The following is a 19,719-nucleotide window of genomic DNA, read 5'->3' on the forward strand; positions in this document are numbered from 1 at the left end:
GTGATCAAAATGAAGAGCAGCTGAAGCAGAAAGGGGAAGAGAATGCTCCCAAACTAAGACATCTTTAAAATGACCAGTGGTGGTTATCTACGTTTGCAACAAAATTGGCTTCACAAGGATGTGATGAGCAACAATTCCATGCCATCTTGGATAAGCAAAACAACAGAAAAATCCCAGTAGCAAAAAGAAGCCAGCTTTACAATTTTGACTCTTTGTTCCCAAACAAGACAGCAATATAATCACAAGGCAAGGCACTGATGCTATATAATTATATAGAAAGGCCGTATTTATATGAACCATTATTCCATTAACAGCAAGACTATTGAAGAGCTTATGAGAACCAGCGCTGCAAGACCAATGCCATACTAAATATTACTCCAACAAAGCAGCAAAGCAGCTATGAAGTTGACAGTCACCAAAAACAGCAGATTCGCGTGAAAAGCAAGAACAATAGCTGCAAGGCCCAATCACCAGAAAATAACTAATTTTTTTTTTTTTTCAATAGGTAAAGTAAAATGACAACAGATTTCTTGCTTTAGCATTGTCTAAAATATAAAAGCAATAATGTGGAGATAACCACCAAGCTAAAAACAAAAGCAATAATGTGGGAAACCAGTTAAATCCCATGAATAAGCTGCAACATCCTGAATGACATGAATTTATTATACTTGCTCTAACAACCTTCATCACATCAAAGAAACAAAAATTGCCACCTTCATTACATTTATTATTGTCTGCTATTTGTGAAAGGGGCTTTCTCATTGGCAGATAGCCATGTACTTCATTCACATAACACCATCATCAGTATATAGAATAAATATGTGAAATTCATTAACTAGCCAATGACCAATCACTAAACATGTTAAAAGGAACCAAGTAGAAGTTATTTATATTCAACGAGTAAAAATGACCCGTGTACAGAAGTCCCTTTATCGACTAAGTATGCATAGTGTAGATGTAAGTATGCATATAGAATAGATATGGCAAAGAAGAATAACCTAAGAACATAATCTCAACTCATATCTACTAACGCCAAAACTCCACTGGCTATCGTAATCAGGTCAAATAACTGAACTATAGAAGAGATCCAGAAGTATACATCACATCGATTTTTTGGCAACCTTGCTGATGAGACCTCTGGGTAAACCAACCTAACGCCAAGAAGCAGCCTGTCTAAAGCAAAGCTGATGGGAGTCCCATCCCCCATCTGGCTCCCTCCTCTTCATGGGTACAGCAGTCAAACCAACTTGTTGGAAAGATTTCATTTGTTCTTCCATAATTGCATCACTTACAGGAATAGAAAGTTGTCTAGCATTCATCCCCCTGCTTCCATTCTCCAAAGAATTTGCTCCCATGTTTAGATCAAAAGTTGGCCTGATGAAAGCAATGTCATTAGGGGATGATGCATGAGGAACCCCCATTAGATGTGGGGCCATCGGAAACACCGGAACAGCACCAGAACCAAAATATTGTGGGATTACAGTGGTTGCACGTGGATCCGTCATATATGGAAGGAAGGAAGGAGGGTAAACAGTTGGGGATAAGCTGTTGTTCGGGTCAATGCAGAATCCATTATTATAGAGAAAGGCGTGAGGTGGTGGTGGTGAAAAGGCGACCTTCTGTTGCAAGGCAGCCATCCTCTGCAGTTGTTCATTTGAGGGAACCATATTGGTTGCAGCAACGAGAAAGGGTTTGTCATGATTATGACTAAAGCCCTCCCTTGAACTCAAGTCCTGAGAACATGAAGATCTGATAGTTTTACAGTCTGATTGTCTTGAATATTCCACAGAAGAGACCGCTGGATCATCTAAATCCCCATTTCTCAAGCCTAGAGAGCTTACACATGTCTGGTATGGACCAATGCATGCATCTGCAGAAGTTAGGTTGTCATTCAAATCAAAATCCCTAACAGAAGCTGGTGGAGACAATTGTCGGGAGCTGTCACCATTTTCACTAACACAGTTGAGATCAATGTCAAGCATTCTTGCTCGTCTTGAATTCACTTCAACAGATGAATCTTTTGAAAAATTACCAGACAGTGCTGGGATAGGTTTCTTGGAGAGTAATTCAACATCAAACTCAGCACCAGCAGCAGCAACATTGAGGTCAATCCCTTTAACATGTGAATAGTTCGAGCTGCAATTAGTGTCATTCGTCGACAATGCATTTCTATTACAACTCTCAGAAAAAGAAGTTGGTTTAAAAGCACTAGTTGCTGCTGAACCCCTCCAACCACCTAGGTCCCATTCACTCTGAAATTGTGGCACAGGTAAGCACAATGGAATTCCAGATTTCGCCAGAACAGGTATTGGCTTTGACACATTTTCAAGAAGAGATACAGTTTCTTTGATGGACTTCTGAGGATACTCTTCTTCACTTTCCAGGATATCTTCATTAAGATCAATACCAAAAACATGAGAAGTTTGGTTACTGGCAGCTACACCTTCAACTTTAGTAGCAAAGCTGGATGATCCCTGCCTCTGACAGCCATCACTAGTTCCAGGGACCAAGCCTTGAACCGGCTCTTTCACGTCCAAAGACAACTGTTCCTTCTTTGTCACCGGTTTTATATCCATAGTCTCTTTAGTGGAACAGAAACTATCAGACTCATTGCACTTCTGGTGTATAGAACCACTTTCTGTTAAGCAGCCTTCTCTATGAGAACCTGCTGAATCCACGGAGCTGAGATGAACCACCTTGCTACTTCTCCCTGGTATTGAAGAGGAGCTTCCTGAAGCCTCAACCTCCTGCTCTACTTCTTTTGCAACTCTCCAAGCCACCTCAAGTGCATCATCATCAACCAGGTCATAGCAAGTCTCTGATCTAATTTTATTATAACGCTCTGTAATTTTCTTCTTAGGGACATCAGATTTCAAATGATTAATATTCTCTCCACTCACCCATCTATTAACAGGGGTCAAACCAATCACCTTACTGCTACCCCTTGTTCTGACATTATCAATTGGCTCTGAAGCTTTATTGTCATTGCATTGTTCCTCAGATGAAACCATGGTAGCATCCAGCTGATATTTTGGCACATGCACGGCCATATCTGGTACTAAACTTCTACATGCAGGCTGTTCAAGCTTAAAGTTTGTACAAGTTGAAGTGTCTACGGCACTAGGTGTGATATTCTCATATGAGCTTTTGCAGACTGACATCTCCTGACAGCTATCCTTTGAAGAAGCTGGAAGAGTGACTTGTGCTGAGTTGGAAGAAGAAGACTCGGATTTACATTGCTTATCATGGAAGGTCGTCTGCACTGAAGACTTGACTTCAATTTCACTGACGCTTGGTGGATATCCATCCATTTTCCCATCTACAAAACCATCAACTTTTGTTTGACTGGGTTGTCCACTGTCTAAGCAAACATCACTTTTCACGGAACTTTTCTTTACAGAAGGGTTTCCTACCGTAAAAGGTGCAGAAGCTTCACTCTCCTCATTATTATCAAGTCCATTACGACATGACGTTACTCTGGAAGTTCCTTCAGCATGAATGTCTCCCTCAAGTACTGAATTTCTGACAGTAGAAATCACGGAAGATGGTTGTTTCAAATCATCATCCTTTGTACAACCAGTCGAAGAGAAATGACCAATCCCTACCCTTTCTGGCACATTTTCATCTTTGGAACCATCAATTTCATGGTCAGATATATGGACTCCCTTCTCTATTTCAACATTTGCATCACTTGATATCCCAAGACAATCAGATAAGCTCTTTGCCTTCGCTAAATGACTTTGCCCTTCGGGAGAACCAAGGTGCCCAACATTGTCTTCCATTTCACTTCCTTTGAAAGTACGGTAGTCGACTGATTACTAACAGCACAAAATTTAAGAATGACAAGTGACCAACAGTATACTCAGAAGTTCATGACTTTCTCCTACAATATATGGACTTTTTCCTACAATAAATGCATCCATCCAACTCAATTACAGCAGGTCAACTGGAAACGGTAGTACTTTATACGTGGTGCACTGTGCAACTCCACAGAAAGTTCAGCTGTTATAACCCAAATGTTCCCGCTGTAGGCAGTGGGATCTCCTGAAGAATCAAATTCATCACAAACTGGTTATCTCACTGTGCAGAGATAACTGAATATGCTAATGAAACTTTATAGTCCACTGTACGACATAGAAACATATAATGCACCAACTTATAGCAACACTGAACATATGAATTACCTACTTCATAATGCTAGCCATGCTTCAATTACACGAGTGATTTTAATAAATTGCCAAGCGCAAATGAATTTGACTCAGTATGATAAAAGCAGCAGAGGAATCAAAAATATACCTCAAAGGATAGACCAACCTTGAACCATATTCTTCTCCGACTTAAAACTTAAAAGCGGAATCAAGTATCGCTACCACCTGCTTCATTCGAGAGAGAAAAATTCATGATACAAAAAAGAAAATACGCAAAACTGTTGCACTATATGAAAGCAAGATCTTAAGTATAAAATGAACCATATTTCCTTCCATAAACATTAAGGTCAAATAAATAAGGACAGAGTACCAATGAAAGAAATAAAATTCAAAGACGGAACTTGACTACCAATGAAAGACTCAGTTTGGTTGCTGAGAATAGCCTCAAGTCAACAAATCAACTTTACATTTTAGTCTCCATGGGAAACGTTCAATTTCACTTCGCCTAATGAGCCAAAAAAAAAAAAAGGAAGAAAATTTCTCAAAGCCCAAAATTTTCATCCTTGCAAAAACAAACTGGAATCCTTTTCAGATTCGAACAGACAAAGACTCAAGTCAGTCCAACCAAACCCAACCCAGTATTGAAGCAACAACTAGAAACACAACTAATCCCAGAATTCAGGTCCAAACAATAACAAGAAAAAAAAGGGAACGAAATGATCGAAGAAACGGACCTGTAGAGGGAATCTGTGGGGGGAGTGATGATGTTGATGAGAGTATTGGGGGTTTCCGGAAACAACCTAATGGGATCGCTTCCTGTTTTGCTTTTCTGTCCTCCAAAGAGTGAGAGACAGAGAGACAGACAGAGAGAAAGGCCGACGACGTAGACACCAAAATGCAAAGCAACACTCTCTCCTTTTCTCGCTCGCTCGCTCGCATAGGAATTATAAAATTAAAAGAGAAAAAATTGGTTTTCTCTCTGAGAATTTGGAACAGCCAAAAAAAAAAAAGGAAAGTGAGTCAGAGAGAGTGAGACGAGGACAGGGGGATGATGTGATAGGCAGCTGGTATAGGAAAGGAACCCAAGGGGCGAGTCAGTGGGGCCCCTTCCCCACCTCTGACTCTGTCCCGCGCGCCTCCCTTTCCCTCTTCTGATCAGTGGGGCCCTCCATTCTCGACGCGTTCGTGGGTGCTGTCCCCCCTTCCCTCAAAGGTCCTCTTTTTTCTCTAAAAGTAATTAATATCTGGGGGGCGCGACAGACCGGTGGGGCCCCCCGGGGGTCCTATTTTTTTTTTTGTTCTAGTTCGTCCACGTCCGTTTGTTCGTCGCCGGTCGGGTCCGGTCTGGTTTATTGAAGAGTAGAGTAGGGTAGAGCGGGGAACGTTTATTAACTGCGACTGATGTGCGTCCGTACCCCTGGGACAATCAGACTTCGGAGGTCTGCTTCATTAATTGAAATCAGGTTTAGTAGGCTAAATTCCTAAAGCATCTCTAACAGTAGAGTTTACTTTTTTTGTTAAATTCAGGTTTAGTTTATCAATGTTGCTCCAACAACTGTAGCTATTTGTACATGATATATTATATTTTATCGAATCATAAATTGACATGTAGATAAAATAGGAAAGAGAAATATAACTTTTACTTTAGCCATGCAGTATTCTCTAACTAAATATAGCTAGTCATTTTAGCTAAAGCTAAAGTTAACTTGGTTATAGCTAGCCTGTTGGAGTTGAATTTTACTTTAAAAATAGTTATATATAGCTAAAAATTAAGTTTAGCTACTTTTTTGGAGATGCTCTTATTCCCTGTATTTTTAGGAAAAAAAAAAAAAAAAGTTTTTGTCCATTTATCCCATTTTTAGAGATTTTTTTTCCCACTTACCCCTTTAAGTTTTTTTAATTCTCTCTTCCTAAAAGCTCTCCAACGGGTAGAGTTTACTTTTTTTGTTAAATTCAATTAAAATTATGAATTATAGCTATTAGTTTATCAATGTTGCTCCAACAGTTTGTAGCTATTTGTACATGATATATTATATTTTATCGAATCATAAATTGACATGGAGACAAAATAGGAAAGAATATTTCTCTACTTTAGCTATGCAAGATTCTCAAACTAAATATAGCTAGTCATTTTAGCAAAAACTAAAGTTAACTTAGTTATAGCTAGCCTGTTGGAGTTGAATTTTACTTTAAAAATTGTTATATATAGCTAAAAATAAGTTTAGCTAGTCTTTTGGAGATGCTCTTATTCCCTGTATTTTTATGAAAAAAAAAAAAAAAACAAGTGTCTTGTATTTTATGCACTCTCAATTCTCACTTAATAGGTACAATTTATCAAGTCTCCATCTAAATCTTTTTTTTTTTGAAAATTACACACAAGTGTCATTTTAAAACTTTAATTAGCTAAAAGGCTACTTAATTTTTATTGTACATATAAGGCCACTTAATTTTTTTTTTCTTGACGATTTTGCCCCTCTATAAACAAAACAAACAGTCTCTAAAATCAAAACCCTCTCTCTCATCTCATGACCGCCTCCAACTCCCATTCTCTCCCTCCGTCTCAGCCATGACCGCCTCCAACTCCATTCTCTCCCTCCGTCTCAGCCATGGCCACCGTGCAAGAATCACCCACTGGTCCAAGCCGTTCCTCAACTACCTAATACCGGAGCCCTAGCCCAAATCCAAGACTCCAAATCAGCAGCTCCAAATCTCACATAATCAACTAGATCTCCCAGATTCTTTCGACTTCGCCGTTGTCTCTCTCCGCCGACTCCGATCTCTCGCAGATCACTATCGCCGCCGACGGATTCCATTGCTTCTCCCACAGATCGACAGCGACGACTTCGTCTCCGGCTTCGAAGGCAAGTCCAACCTCTTCTGGCGGCTTGATACTGGCTCTCCGACTCTCTCCTCTTCCTCTCAATTCCATCGACCACATCTCCGTCTCAGGCTCTTCGACGACTCCCTCCAACTCCCTCCCTCCACGGTTCCATCCTCCAAGGCAAGCACAATCGAACGCGAGCGAGTCCAAAGCATAGCGCCCCTGCAGCCGAGAAGCCTCAGCAAGCTGAGGTCGTGGATCCGAACGATGATGTTTGACTCCTAAAACCTCCGATCTCGGCGAGTATTTTCGTCTTCGACCTTTTCAACTTCTAATCAAACGTTTCAGAATCATGATCCATTTCATTCTCTTACTCTGCTTGTAATTTGATTCGGTGAATTCTCACATTATTATCCTTGATCTCGTGTTAACAAATCATCAGATTGAAATTGTTTGAAATTGTTTCAGTTTGATCTATATTCGATCAAATGATTATCGCTTGTTGCCTATGTATCATTGTAGATCCATATTGGTTTTCTAATTGGATTACATTATACTTGATAATTGCTAAAGTTTCTGTTAAGAAGGATTGTAGTTTTATTAAGTTCTTGAGTTGTGTTTGGTTGAAGTTGAAATTGGAAAAATTTGATTCAAGTATTTGAGATTTTCAATTTACAGTTGATTTGATTTTTTGGAGTAGCTGTTGTATTGCTTGGCACTAGCTTTTATAGTCGTTGGGAGTAGCTTTATTAGTCTCAACTTTAGGGGATAGCTTTTGTTCTACTTAGTAGTAGCTTTTGTTGGTGGTGAGAGTAGTTTTTGTTGTTAATGACAGTAGTTTTTAGTATTTGTGACAGTAATTTTTTTTTACCTTACGGGAAATTTCACTGGTGTAGCTTTTATTGTTGGTGAAAGTAGTTTTTGTTGTTGGTGACAGTAGCTTTTAGTGTTGGTGATAGTAATTTTTCTTATCTCGCCGGAAATCTCACTGGAGTAGCTTTTGTTGCGGGTGAGAATAACTTTTGGTGGTGGGGATAGTAGCTTTTGTTGGTGGGAATGGTAGCTTTTGGTTTTGGGGAGCGTAGCTTTTATTAGTGGTGGGGAGCGTAGCTTTTGTTGCTGGTGACAGTAGTTTTTGTGACCTCGCCGAAAATCTCATCAGAGTAGCCTTTATTGCTGGTGATAGTAGTTTTTGTTACTGGTGACAGTAGCTTTTGAGACATCGCCGGAAGTTGTCGGAAATCTCACCCGAGTAGCTTTTGTTGCTAGTGACAGTAGCTTTTAGTGTTAGTGACAGTAGCTTTTGTAGTTGCCGGAGTTGACTGGAGACCTCGCCGGAGAGGAGAGAGAATGACTGTTGATTTTGTGCTCTAGTGGCATTTATGTAAATATATTAGTTTTTAATATCCAAAATATAACACCCTTTTTAATCTAGTGGCCTTATGGCCAAAAAAACATTCAAAGATGTACTTATATGTAATTAACTCCTTTTTTTTTTTAGTTTAAAAACTCAATCATTTATAAATTTCAGCAAGCAGTACAATAACGGCTTGCCCGTAGAGCCATCAGAAGAAGCCATTACATAGAGCATACTACACTGGCACACTCCTCACACAAGCGTACTACTCAGCACACCCCTAGCACAAACACCTTTTTTGATCAAGCGCAAAACAAAGAGAAATCTGAGCTCGAAAGAATAGTAAAAAAGACAACAGAGTCCCAATTTTCCTTTGCGATCTTTCCCACTCAGACAAAGAAAAAAACATAACCATCCTCTTTTTGGACAAAAAGAGAAAGACCCACTACTAAACTAGAAATTAAAAACATAGGCCCGAAATGGACCCATAGCCCAACCAAAATTGACCATAACCAAGGCCCAATTTTGGCAAACCCAGAGGAAAGCAAAGAAATTGCTGCCACCACCACCTCCATGCGGAACCAAGCCCAACAGGCCCATTTGGGTTAAAACCTAGCCTCCCATGCTACTCTGCCGTTGCCGCCTCCCTCTTGAAACCCTCCCTTCCTCCCCTCGGGTCGTCATGGAGATTGTAGCCCTTATAGAAGCCACCGTAGGACCGCTGCCGCACAAACAAAAGCCTTAGGAGTACTGACCATGGACTTCATAACCACCATCGAGGAGAGACTGCGCAATCAAGGCCGCTTGTCTCCGGCCCCAAACACCATTAGCACTGACTATGGTACCCTGACCCGACTCCAAGCAATCCAAATCCAAAGAAACCCAATGTTGGTCCTTAAATCCAGCAGCCAACGACATCCAGCATGCAGCGCCGCTCCCAACAGATGAGGGAGAGCCTAACCTGCCACCGTCGCAATACGCACGACGACCAACGTTGCTCTCACAGTGTTGGAAACAGCATCACCATCCCTGCTCTCACTGCCAGTCATATCATCGAGTCCACGAACATAATACACACCAAACTCCTGCCATGGAACAAGGACTCCGACCAACACAAGGTAGCCAAAAATAAACAAAAATGAGCCACGAGGTAGATGGACACCGTTGCTTGAAGGACGACCAGAGAAGAAAGGGAACCTAGCCTTTATAGTCAAAGGTGTAACGCTGCCACTAAGTTTAAATAGCTAGTCGCTGACGAAAGTCCTCTCGTGAGAGAGTCCAAGGAGAAGACGAGAACATTTTTTTCCTTTAAAAAATTATCATGCTGATAAGCTACACCGTCTAAATCTTCTATTAACTCAAGACGTGACAAATTTTTCCACGCTAACTCAGCTTGGTGGGATCTTATAAAAAATAAAAACTTAGCTTGGTGGGACCCATTTTAAGAGTAAAATTTTATTATACCCATTCTTTTTTAATTATTTTTTCCTCGTTGTAGAGAAACTGAATTGGGAGAATCAATTATGTATTTAATTGATAATAGGGCCCTTTTCTATAGAGGATTGCAAGATCCAGAATCTTTATTCTACAAGGAATTGTAATCTTACATTAAATGAAATATCTTGTAGATATCTAGAAGAATCAATCCTATTACAACTGAAACAAGTTACTAGAGCCTAACGCACGACACATATTCTATGTAACCTTAAACATTCCTCTCTTTTTTCATTCAGCACACCTCTTCTTCCTAGAGAAAGCTTAATCCTATCACCACTACTGATCTCAGTTTTCCCCATCATCATCATCCAGTGGTTTTCCACAATCACTGGCTTTGAGTTTTGCTAGCTTAGATTTCCTCTCTGTTATCTACAAAAAAAAAAAAAAAAAACTTAAAGCTAAAAATATACACAACCAGCGTAAAACATACGAGTCAATACAAAAACAAGACCATATTATTGCTAATCAAAGCCAGATGATCAGAGAGACTACCTTAGCAGCAATGGCTTGCAAATACTTGGCACGACCTGCCTCTGGTGTTGATGCCTAATCTTTCCCCTTGTTCCTGGAAAGGGCTTTCCGAGCCGGCTCCACCACAATCTCCACATCTTCAGCAGTACGTAGCTGCAGGAATATCACTTGCACAACGTTCCACAACAACTCACTGATTAGATTCCACTCGGATCACAAATCCACCATTGCAATTCATGTCTTAAAAACACTGTTAACACATCAAGCTGAAACAAAACCTTCTTAATTCCTAAGAAAATGAGAAAAATCTTATGCAACTACAACTACATCCAACTCAATCAAACTAAAATTTGCTCTCCTTTTCTTTCTTGTTCGTTGATTTCATCACTGATCAAAGTGACGAGAAACAAGTAAATAAATTGCGAAAGCAAAAATCACAAAAGATTTGAATCAATAAAGAAAGAAAGAGATTACTGATGGCTTGTTCGGTGGCTGGGTTGATTATAGGGATGCATTTTGAGAGCTGGTTCCCTCCACTCGTCAGTCGTCATCAATAAAGAGTTGCCAACTCGGTATTTCACTAGTACAAAATCGAAAATAGATAACGATTCCGCACCGTTGTCTGAAAAAATATATTTTCGTTGTCTAGGTGAGTGTTATCTTTTTAAGCTTCACTCCACAATGGTACTTCACCAATGTTGAACATAATAAAGTACAACGGCTTTTAGTCAGAAATCGTTGTAGCTATACTCAATACATACTGTTAGCACTAACTGCACCGTTGTGTATGTAATTATTTAATAACGGTTTTTGCTTATAAATCGATGTGGTAATATAATTTACACCACTTTTGGCCTTCAACAACTTTCATACACAATGGTTGTACCAAAAAAATGTTGGCTTCAAGGATTGTATACATCGGTTTTTAGTTGAAAAATATTTTCCAACTTCATTACACAACAGTTTCTCATCAAAAACGTTGGCTTTGAGAAATTGTTACATCAGTTTCTAAATTGACAACGTTGTCGGTGTTGATGAAGATAGTAAATTACAATGATTTCTAGAATAAATCCATTTTTTACTAGCCAAAGAGGCAACAATTTTTTCAGCCATGATATAGTACATCAATTCAGGAAATTGAAAAGAAATTGCAATATATTAACATATGGAGAACTACTTCAAGAAGTATAATGCTTTCACAGTTGAAATTTTTTAGTGAAGTTTGCAAAAGTAAAAGAAACTTATATAATACTAGCTGTCATAAAGGTACTTAGCTTTCATATAAAGAAAAAGGTAAATTTTACAACAAATTAAAGAAGTTTCCCAGAGTGTGGCAGACCCTTCTCCTTAGGGATTGAGGGTGGGACTTGTTCCCTACATTATCTACCTCCGAGGAACTAATATCGCCTAATCCCTTATTATTTAAAAAAAAAAAAAAAAAAAAGAAGAAGTTTCACTAGGTACGTAGTTAAACCATAGAACTGAGGAGTCTAAAGGTACTTGTCACTAACGAATTCTGCCCACTCATCACGGACTTCATCGATTTCTTCTTAAAGATATGTGGTCTCCATAGTTCCTTCTCACTAAGAAAAAAAAATTTATTAAATATTGGAGCATAAAACCATATGCAATTAGTCATCAGTCTGCTAAATCAAAAAAAGTATTGTGACATTAAATTGTGAATGCACACATCGGTCATGTGATTCACTAAGAATTGATTAGAAGGAATCTGTTCACATGCTAAAAACATCCAACTTTACAACAATGTATATTATGTTACATGAAACAGCAAATACCAAAATCATGAATACTGTTTACACGTAAGAATTTCCAGCTACCTAGTAGCTGTTATTGTCAAATAATGGAAGCACACAGACTTATATCACATATGCACTTTGCTTAGATAAACTTAACAAAACTCCATCTTAATTTTCTTCTTTCACTTCTAAGAGCCATAGATATATAGAGACCACAGTATAAACCAAACCACAAGAATCCTATGCAGACCTTCCAAGAAATGATGATATCCAAATTGAACCTAAAGGGACACCATTGAATGCCATAGACATAGATGTTAGTTTTTTTCAATTTTGCAGCATTCCTCACCAAAATAAAAATAAAAACAAATGCATGTGCTTTGTGCAAAAGGCATTTATCAACTCATTAATTTTATGTCTATGAAAAAAAAAGGATTAATCACTGTAACCTTGACATATATGTGTGTGTGTGTGTGTGTGGCATTGTGGATTAATGTTACTGTAACCTGTATATATATATATATATATATATATATATATATATATATATATATATATATATATATATATAAATTTCTGCCAAATATTCTTTTGTTAAAGATTTTATTTTATTTTTGCAGTTGTTTAGAGCAGAAATATTGTTGCTAGGAAGGTCAGAGTCATTAAAATTTCTGAAGATGATTAATGGGGAAAAGTAATCATAATGACTGTCATGTTCTTTAAGCTTTTGGCCTTTCTTAATTATCATATAGATTTATGGAGAGGGAAAATGATCATTTATCTAATTTTGGGGTTAATTAACCCCACTTACCCAAATATTATAAGAGATTGCCCACTTACCCAATATTTAATATATATTTTGCCCTAATACCCAATTAAGTATTTTTTTTTATTTCTTTTTATTTATTTTTGAGACAATTTTGCCATTTCCTTCTTTGTCACTTATAGAGAGAATTCATCGGAGACCTTGCCGGACTCTGGTGACCGGTGGCCAACCGCGGACTCCGGTGACAGGTGTCCGAACGCGGACTCTGGCGACTGGTGACCGGAATCCTGCAACTGGTCACCGGAATTCCTAATCCGGCTACCGGACCGGTGACCGGATTTCGGCATCCAATTTTATTGCCCCCTAATAATATCCAGTAATCATATTATTGCCCCCCAATAATCATATCATTGCCCCCCAATAGACCCCAATAAAAGCCAATAAAAGTTTACACTATCTTCATTAGTAAATTAGTTTCCAACTCCCTCTCCTCTACACTCTCCAACATATTATTGCCCCAATAAACATTGATCGAAGGACTTACATTGTTTTTGGTCATTAGATTAACGGGGAAATTGATTTAGGTCTGAAACCAAAGGATCAGAATATGCGAAACAACTTGTTCCTCCATTGCGAAAAATCTTCAGACTTGAGCTATAGACTTACAATGGAAATTGATCATGAAAACCCAAATTCCCTAGTCTTCTACCTCTACCTGAATCGCCCAAACCACCGCAACCGCCCTATCATGTCACTTCTTCACCGAATTCCAACAGATTACCTCATTAGCTCCTCATCATTCCATTTCGGCGACTCCCCAGCTCCGGCAGCCAGCCTCAGAAACTCCACCTCATACTCCTTCATCAACCTCTTCTGCTCCAAATTTCACTCGACTGCGATGAGGGTCTTGGCCGGAAGAACCTTAGAAACTCGTGCAGAGACCACGGCGCAGCTTGCCGGTCTTGACCCCGAGGAGAGCAAACACTAACAGAGCTTCGGTGTCGTCTAAGAGAGCCCGGTGTTGGGAGGCGAGCTCGAGGGCGGTCATGGCGCAGACGACGACGTCTGGCTCCAAGACAGAAATGAACTCAGTCTCGGACCCGACCCGGACTCGAATCCAGCATTACTCCCATTCCTCACCGATTCTGATCCTATTCCGGCGACTCAGGACCTCAACTCGTTCATGAAGTGCTTCGAGGAAGAGTTTTCCGGCGGGGTGGGATGAGCTTCGATCCATGATCCTCGATGACAACGGCGATGGTCACTGAGCCAGCACTCTGCCGATCGAAGATTGAGGCCAACGGCGACGGCCACGTGTTCGGGTTCTTCATGTTGATTCAGGCCATGTCCACCGATGAGATTGGTTCTGACGGAGCGGTTCGATGAAGGAGTATGAGAGAGAGAGAGAGCGAGAGAGAGAGAGAGAGAGGAGTGTAGTTTGTTAATTAAAATGAAGGCAAAATTGTCGTTGATGTTTAAATTGGATAAATGGAATTAAAAACTTCTTAGTGGAGTAAGTGGGCAATTTTTAGACTCAAATTGCGTTAATGGTCAATATCCCTTATGGAGAGTTAGGAAATTATCCCTATGCCAGATTTGTTGCTATGCATATATAATGACTTACTTCTGAGTATATAAATGAAACATAATGCAAAATTCTCACACGAGATGCATTAATCATGCAATAGTTACCTAAAAAAAACAATCAAGTCATGCCAGAAGTTACAATCTCAAACTGGAAACCTTGAAGCTAAACGAAATTTCTTTTAAGGACATAAAGCAGCAAAATGGAGTACCAATCTATGCCAAGCAACCAATTGAAGCTACTACATGATCATGCCAGCAAACATTGAACAACTTAAATAGTGAATATACCGGCCTTAGCTAGTACACCTTGAATATCTTCAAGGATTTAGGTCCCTCATAAAGTGCATGACGTAATAGCTAGCCACATTCTTTGTTTGTAGGTTGTTTTGGAGCACCCTAGAGGATATGTAACAGGAATCTATTAATACCCTAAAATCAACACATCTGAATTTCATTTAATAAGAAGGCGCATTCTAAATTAAAACATACCATCAGGATTTTTCATAGTGGAGTTCTACGTCCTTGTTTATTCCTTTGCCGATTGAATATATTAATGGCACTTCAAAAAAAAAAAAAAAAATAACAAACATGAATCACACATGCTAATTTAATGAGATGCAGGACAGGAAGTTCATGAAATTTTTAACTTAGCTAAGGCTCATAATGAGCTAAGGTCCTGATTTTCGATATATCTTTTGAAAAATCAAAATAGCTAACTGCCTAACTTCCCCTATCCACCGTACCAGAGCTACAATTTTTCATAATAAACCTCACTGGTCAAATCAAGATATTAATGTAAACTATTAGAGGTGGTAAGTAAGATACGCATAGACTTCATTCTGGGTAGAAGCTTTATAATCAGCTAGTTAGGGTATAAGCTAAGTAGAGTAGTCTCTAACTATTTTGAGTTGCATCTCTAGCTGCTATATTGTCTGGTTGCCTTGTATTATTATGAATATATGTATGATATATAATCTATTAATTAACATGGTACTACCCGCACTCAAAGCCAAACTTAATGTCCCAAGTACTCATTTCAGCTTAGTAGTCCAAAACCCAAGTTAAACTTACTACACATACTGAGACCTGCCCCAACCAAGAGGACAATCAATTTCTACAGAATTCCAAGAACCAATAATGTTTCTTTATGAATTGATATAACTTTTATCATGGCCAGAAAATATTTATCTATACACTATGATATACAATATTCCTCAAGCAATGACAATGCAGTACTCAGTTTTACATTAAACAGGCATATCATGGTGGCATTTCAACAATCCTCATGGCAGTAACAGCAAGATAAGCTTGTAGTTATACCAAAAATAAATTATGCCTAAAAGAAATTCTACTACAGCAACATATATATATATATATATATATATACAGTCCGGCTACACTAAGGATGTCCTTAGTTTTTCTTAGGTACGAATTTCCGGTTTTCACCCACTTTCCGATCAAATTTTCACATCTTAACCGTTCAGTTTTTAGGCCCTAATGTATAGATCACCTCTGCAAAATTTCAGCCAAATTGGTGATCATTAAGGCATCCAAAACTGCAAATTACAACAATGTAAACGAACGGTTCCGGTTCGACAGATTCGGTTCGTTCGTGTAAATTGCAGTTTTGGACGCCTTAACGATCACCAAATTGGCTAAAATTTTGCAGAGGTGATCCATACATTAGGACCTAAAAACTGAACGGTTAAGATGTGAAAATGTGATCGGAAAGTGGGTGAAAACAGTAAATCCGTTCCATAAGAAAAACTAAGGACATCCTTACCTGAGAAAAATCCTATATATATATATATATATATATATATTATCTGAAAGGAAAAATTTTAAGAACAGTACATGAAGTATAGGTCTTTCTGAAGTTCGGTGTATTTGGTTTCAAAGAATAACTTTGGTACATGAAGTTCCAATCCCGACCCACTTTTAGTACATGACGTCAATAACACCGTTAAACCTATGCAATTATTCAATTATTCAATTTTCAAGGGGTAATTTTGGGTTTTTACCTCTCTCTCTCTCTCTCTCTCTCTCTCTCTCTCTCTCTCTCTCTCTCATACAGCCACCCAATTCTGGGTATCTTTCTCCTTCCTTCTTCTTCCTCCCTCCCTCCCTGATTTGATTTGGATACCCAGATTATCTGATTTTTTCCTCCTCCTTATTCTTCTTCCTTCTTCCTTCCTTCCTCCCTCCCTCCCTCTCCGATATCAAGTTTTATTTGGACACCCAAATCTAATTTTCTTCTCCTTCTTCTTCCTTCTTCCTTCTTCTCCTTCTTCTCCTTCTTCTTCGTTCTTCTTCCTCCTTCTCCTTCTTCTTCCTTTTTCTTTTTCTTCTTCGTTCTTCTTCCTCCCTTCCTCCTCGATTTGATTTGGACACCCAAATCTGGTTACTCCTAAATCTGATTTTCTTCTTCTCCTCCTTCTTCCCTCTTCTTGTTCTCCTTCTTCTTCTTCCTCCTCCTCCTCTTCTTCTTCTTCTTCTTCTTCCTCCTCCTCCTCCTCCTCCTCCTCCTCCTCTTCTTCTTCTTCTTCTTCTTCTTCTTCTTCTTCTTCTGCAATTTTTTTTTTGTTGATTCATGAAGAGACGGATTTGCCCTTACAAATTTGACTAAAGTCAGATTGACTAACGGAGGCCGTAACGGCATACACTGATTTTGGGTCGGGATTGTAACATCATGTACCGAAGTTAATTAATTCTTTGAAACCTGATACACCGAATTTCGGAATGACCAACAGTTCATGTGCTGTTCTTGAAATTTTCCCCTATCTGAAATTTGGTCCAATAAGTATCATACATATGACTTATGAGGAAAGTCAATTACTTGAAAATTAAGTTTATCATTGCAAGAACAAAAACTATTGTGTTTAAAATATCAAGTTATCAACTCCTCTTTTAGTGTTCTTGTCTTGGTGATTTATGTGTTTAAAAGTTTAAAGATGAGTCATGAGTAACTAGAATAAGTACATGAGGGTATCCATGAGCATCAAAGACAGCACAAAAATGCATAAGCTGTTCCAACTAGTCTTTATTCCTTTCAATCACATCCATAAAGTAATCTTTATAAAACTAATCAAGGGTCATGACCTCCTGTTTGTCATCCTAGCACCAAACAACCCTCTTTGCGAGATTAATAGCATGCATAGATAAATGCTCACACAACAGTATGTCAGCAATGTAAGAAAATTCTTTACTTGCAACCAACAACAAATATTGACAACTAAAGCATAAGGCATAATTGACAAGTGATAAGGACAACCAATGAGCCAGGACCTGATGTTACGGTACTCATAATTCATAGTTACACACACTTTTTTTTCTTCCCTCGGTACTCATACAATCCAGCAAGAAAGCAGAGTATTATTAACTACAAAGTACTAACTCTGATGGGCAGAGCTGAACCATTAACAAGCTACAAATAATTCTAGGTACTACTTTTGCTTAACATTACTGCCAAAATAGTAGCATCATCCAAACACTTCAAAATGCTACCGGACAGTCAAAATCAATGACAATTATTTCAGGAAATAGAAGACTAATTTCCAATTCTATCATAGAACTTGAACAACAACATATATCAAAAACCACCCCAACAACAAAAGAAACATAACAAGAGAACAATTACAGTCCCACATCCCCCAATCCCAATCAAGCAATTATCGAATGAAAAGTCCCTAGTAGACTAGGCCCAATTCTTACTTCTGATATGAAATTTATGAAGTGCAAACCTCAAGCAAGCCAATATAAGATCTTACAAACACACAACCAAATAACACAAGGACAATAAGAAATCCAAAAGCAATTGCAACAGTTCAAGAAAATATTTCCAGACACAGTGCCTAAGGCTAAGAAAACAATCAAAAGCAAAACTTACGAAAAAGAAAGGGGGAAAAAAAAAGCAGTCATCAAAGCATCAAAATTGAATCACAAACTCTAAACATACACACCCAATCCCAGATTAGCCTTCAATTGAAACACAATTACTCTGGAGAACTTTTTGATTCAGACGAGAGGAAATTTTTTTTTTTTTTTTTTTCCGTAACTGACAGACAAGAGGTGCATAAAGAATAGTGTGTTTGATCGTGTATAGAAACGGGGAACGGAAAAAAAGGGAGGGAATAAACTGGTGTGGAGGGAAAATTTCAGTATATATATCTTCGATCAAAACAAGTTTATATATATAAGTATCTCCCATTTCATCAGAAAGCAATTGGCCAAAAAAAAAATTGAGAAAGCAAAAATTCTTACCACAATTAGGGAGGTCTTGCAGGCCAGTGGCTGACCTTCCATGACCATTCTTCGAACATTAGATAACGAATTCCCAATCTCAGCGCTGAACCCATCCTTCTCCTTAATGACGTCGTCCAATTGATTCTTAATCTCATCCTTCTACTGCAAACCCTCGTCTTTTGCTCTATTAGCTTCGGCCAATTTAGCCCCGACCATCTTGATAATTGGCTCTGGAAAGTTCTTCCTTCTCACGCAAAGCCTCGTCTCTATGCCTCCGGCACTCATCTCGCTTCTTAATCTTAACTTGCAGTTCCGATATCAAATTCTTACACTCTTAACTTGTGTAATTGTTTGTTATCGCGCCTAAGCTACAGTAAGGCTGCTACCTGCTAGGCGGCAACTAAAGCATAATAATTATGCCTTTCTTTGGTCTGAATAATAATTATGCGTTATCTTTTCTTTTTTAGTGGATGAAGGCCTAGCTAATTAAAGCATGCCTTATTTTTTCTTTTTTGGTGGATCAAAAGCCCAGCTAAAGCATAATTAAACGCAACAGCTTGGGATTTTTTTTAATTTTTTTTTTTTATGACAGCTTGGAATCGATCATGTTGGGATCTTGTTTCTTACTTCCTAGATTTGATGAATTAGAATAAAATCCTTTAAATAAATAAATTTTTAATCGTGGATCAATACTTTTAATATTTACAAATTAATAACGGTTTTGACCGTACCGTTGTATAAGTTAAATTTATAAATTTCTAATCAAGGGACTAAACACTTTTAATATTTGTAGATCGATAACGGTTTTGACCGTACTGTTGTATAAGTTAAGTTCACAAATTTCAAACCAAGGGACTAACACTTTGTTACTATCAATAGATAACCGTTTCGACCACACCGTTGTACAAGTTAAATGAGAAAACTTCTAACCAAGGGACTAACACTTATTTTTTTTTTAAAGAGGGTCAGTACGGCTGCCCTTAAACCTTGATCATTAATGAAACGTCAGAATACATGGGGGGGGGGGGGGACGTGACACCTGAACCCCAACTTACAATAAGCATAGGAAGAAC

At 38.5% G+C, this 19,719-nt stretch overlaps 1 protein-coding gene across 1 annotated transcript; it reads right to left on the reverse strand.

Moving 5' to 3' along the window:
• Positions 1–869: 869 nt before the first annotated feature.
• LOC133742842 (uncharacterized) lies at positions 870–5,156 on the reverse strand. Its single transcript, XM_062170524.1, has 3 exons — positions 4,883–5,156; positions 4,297–4,373; positions 870–4,044 (listed from the first exon to the last, which is right to left on the reverse strand). The coding sequence occupies exon 3, from the start codon at positions 3,780–3,782 to the stop codon at positions 1,152–1,154; it is 2,631 nt and encodes an 876-aa protein (XP_062026508.1). The 5' UTR covers positions 3,783–4,044; positions 4,297–4,373; positions 4,883–5,156; the 3' UTR covers positions 870–1,151.
• Between the last annotated feature and the right edge of the window lie 14,563 nt (positions 5,157–19,719).

This window comes from Rosa rugosa, chromosome 4, assembly GCF_958449725.1.
Source record: "Rosa rugosa chromosome 4, drRosRugo1.1, whole genome shotgun sequence".
Classification (NCBI taxonomy): domain Eukaryota; kingdom Viridiplantae; phylum Streptophyta; class Magnoliopsida; order Rosales; family Rosaceae; genus Rosa; species Rosa rugosa.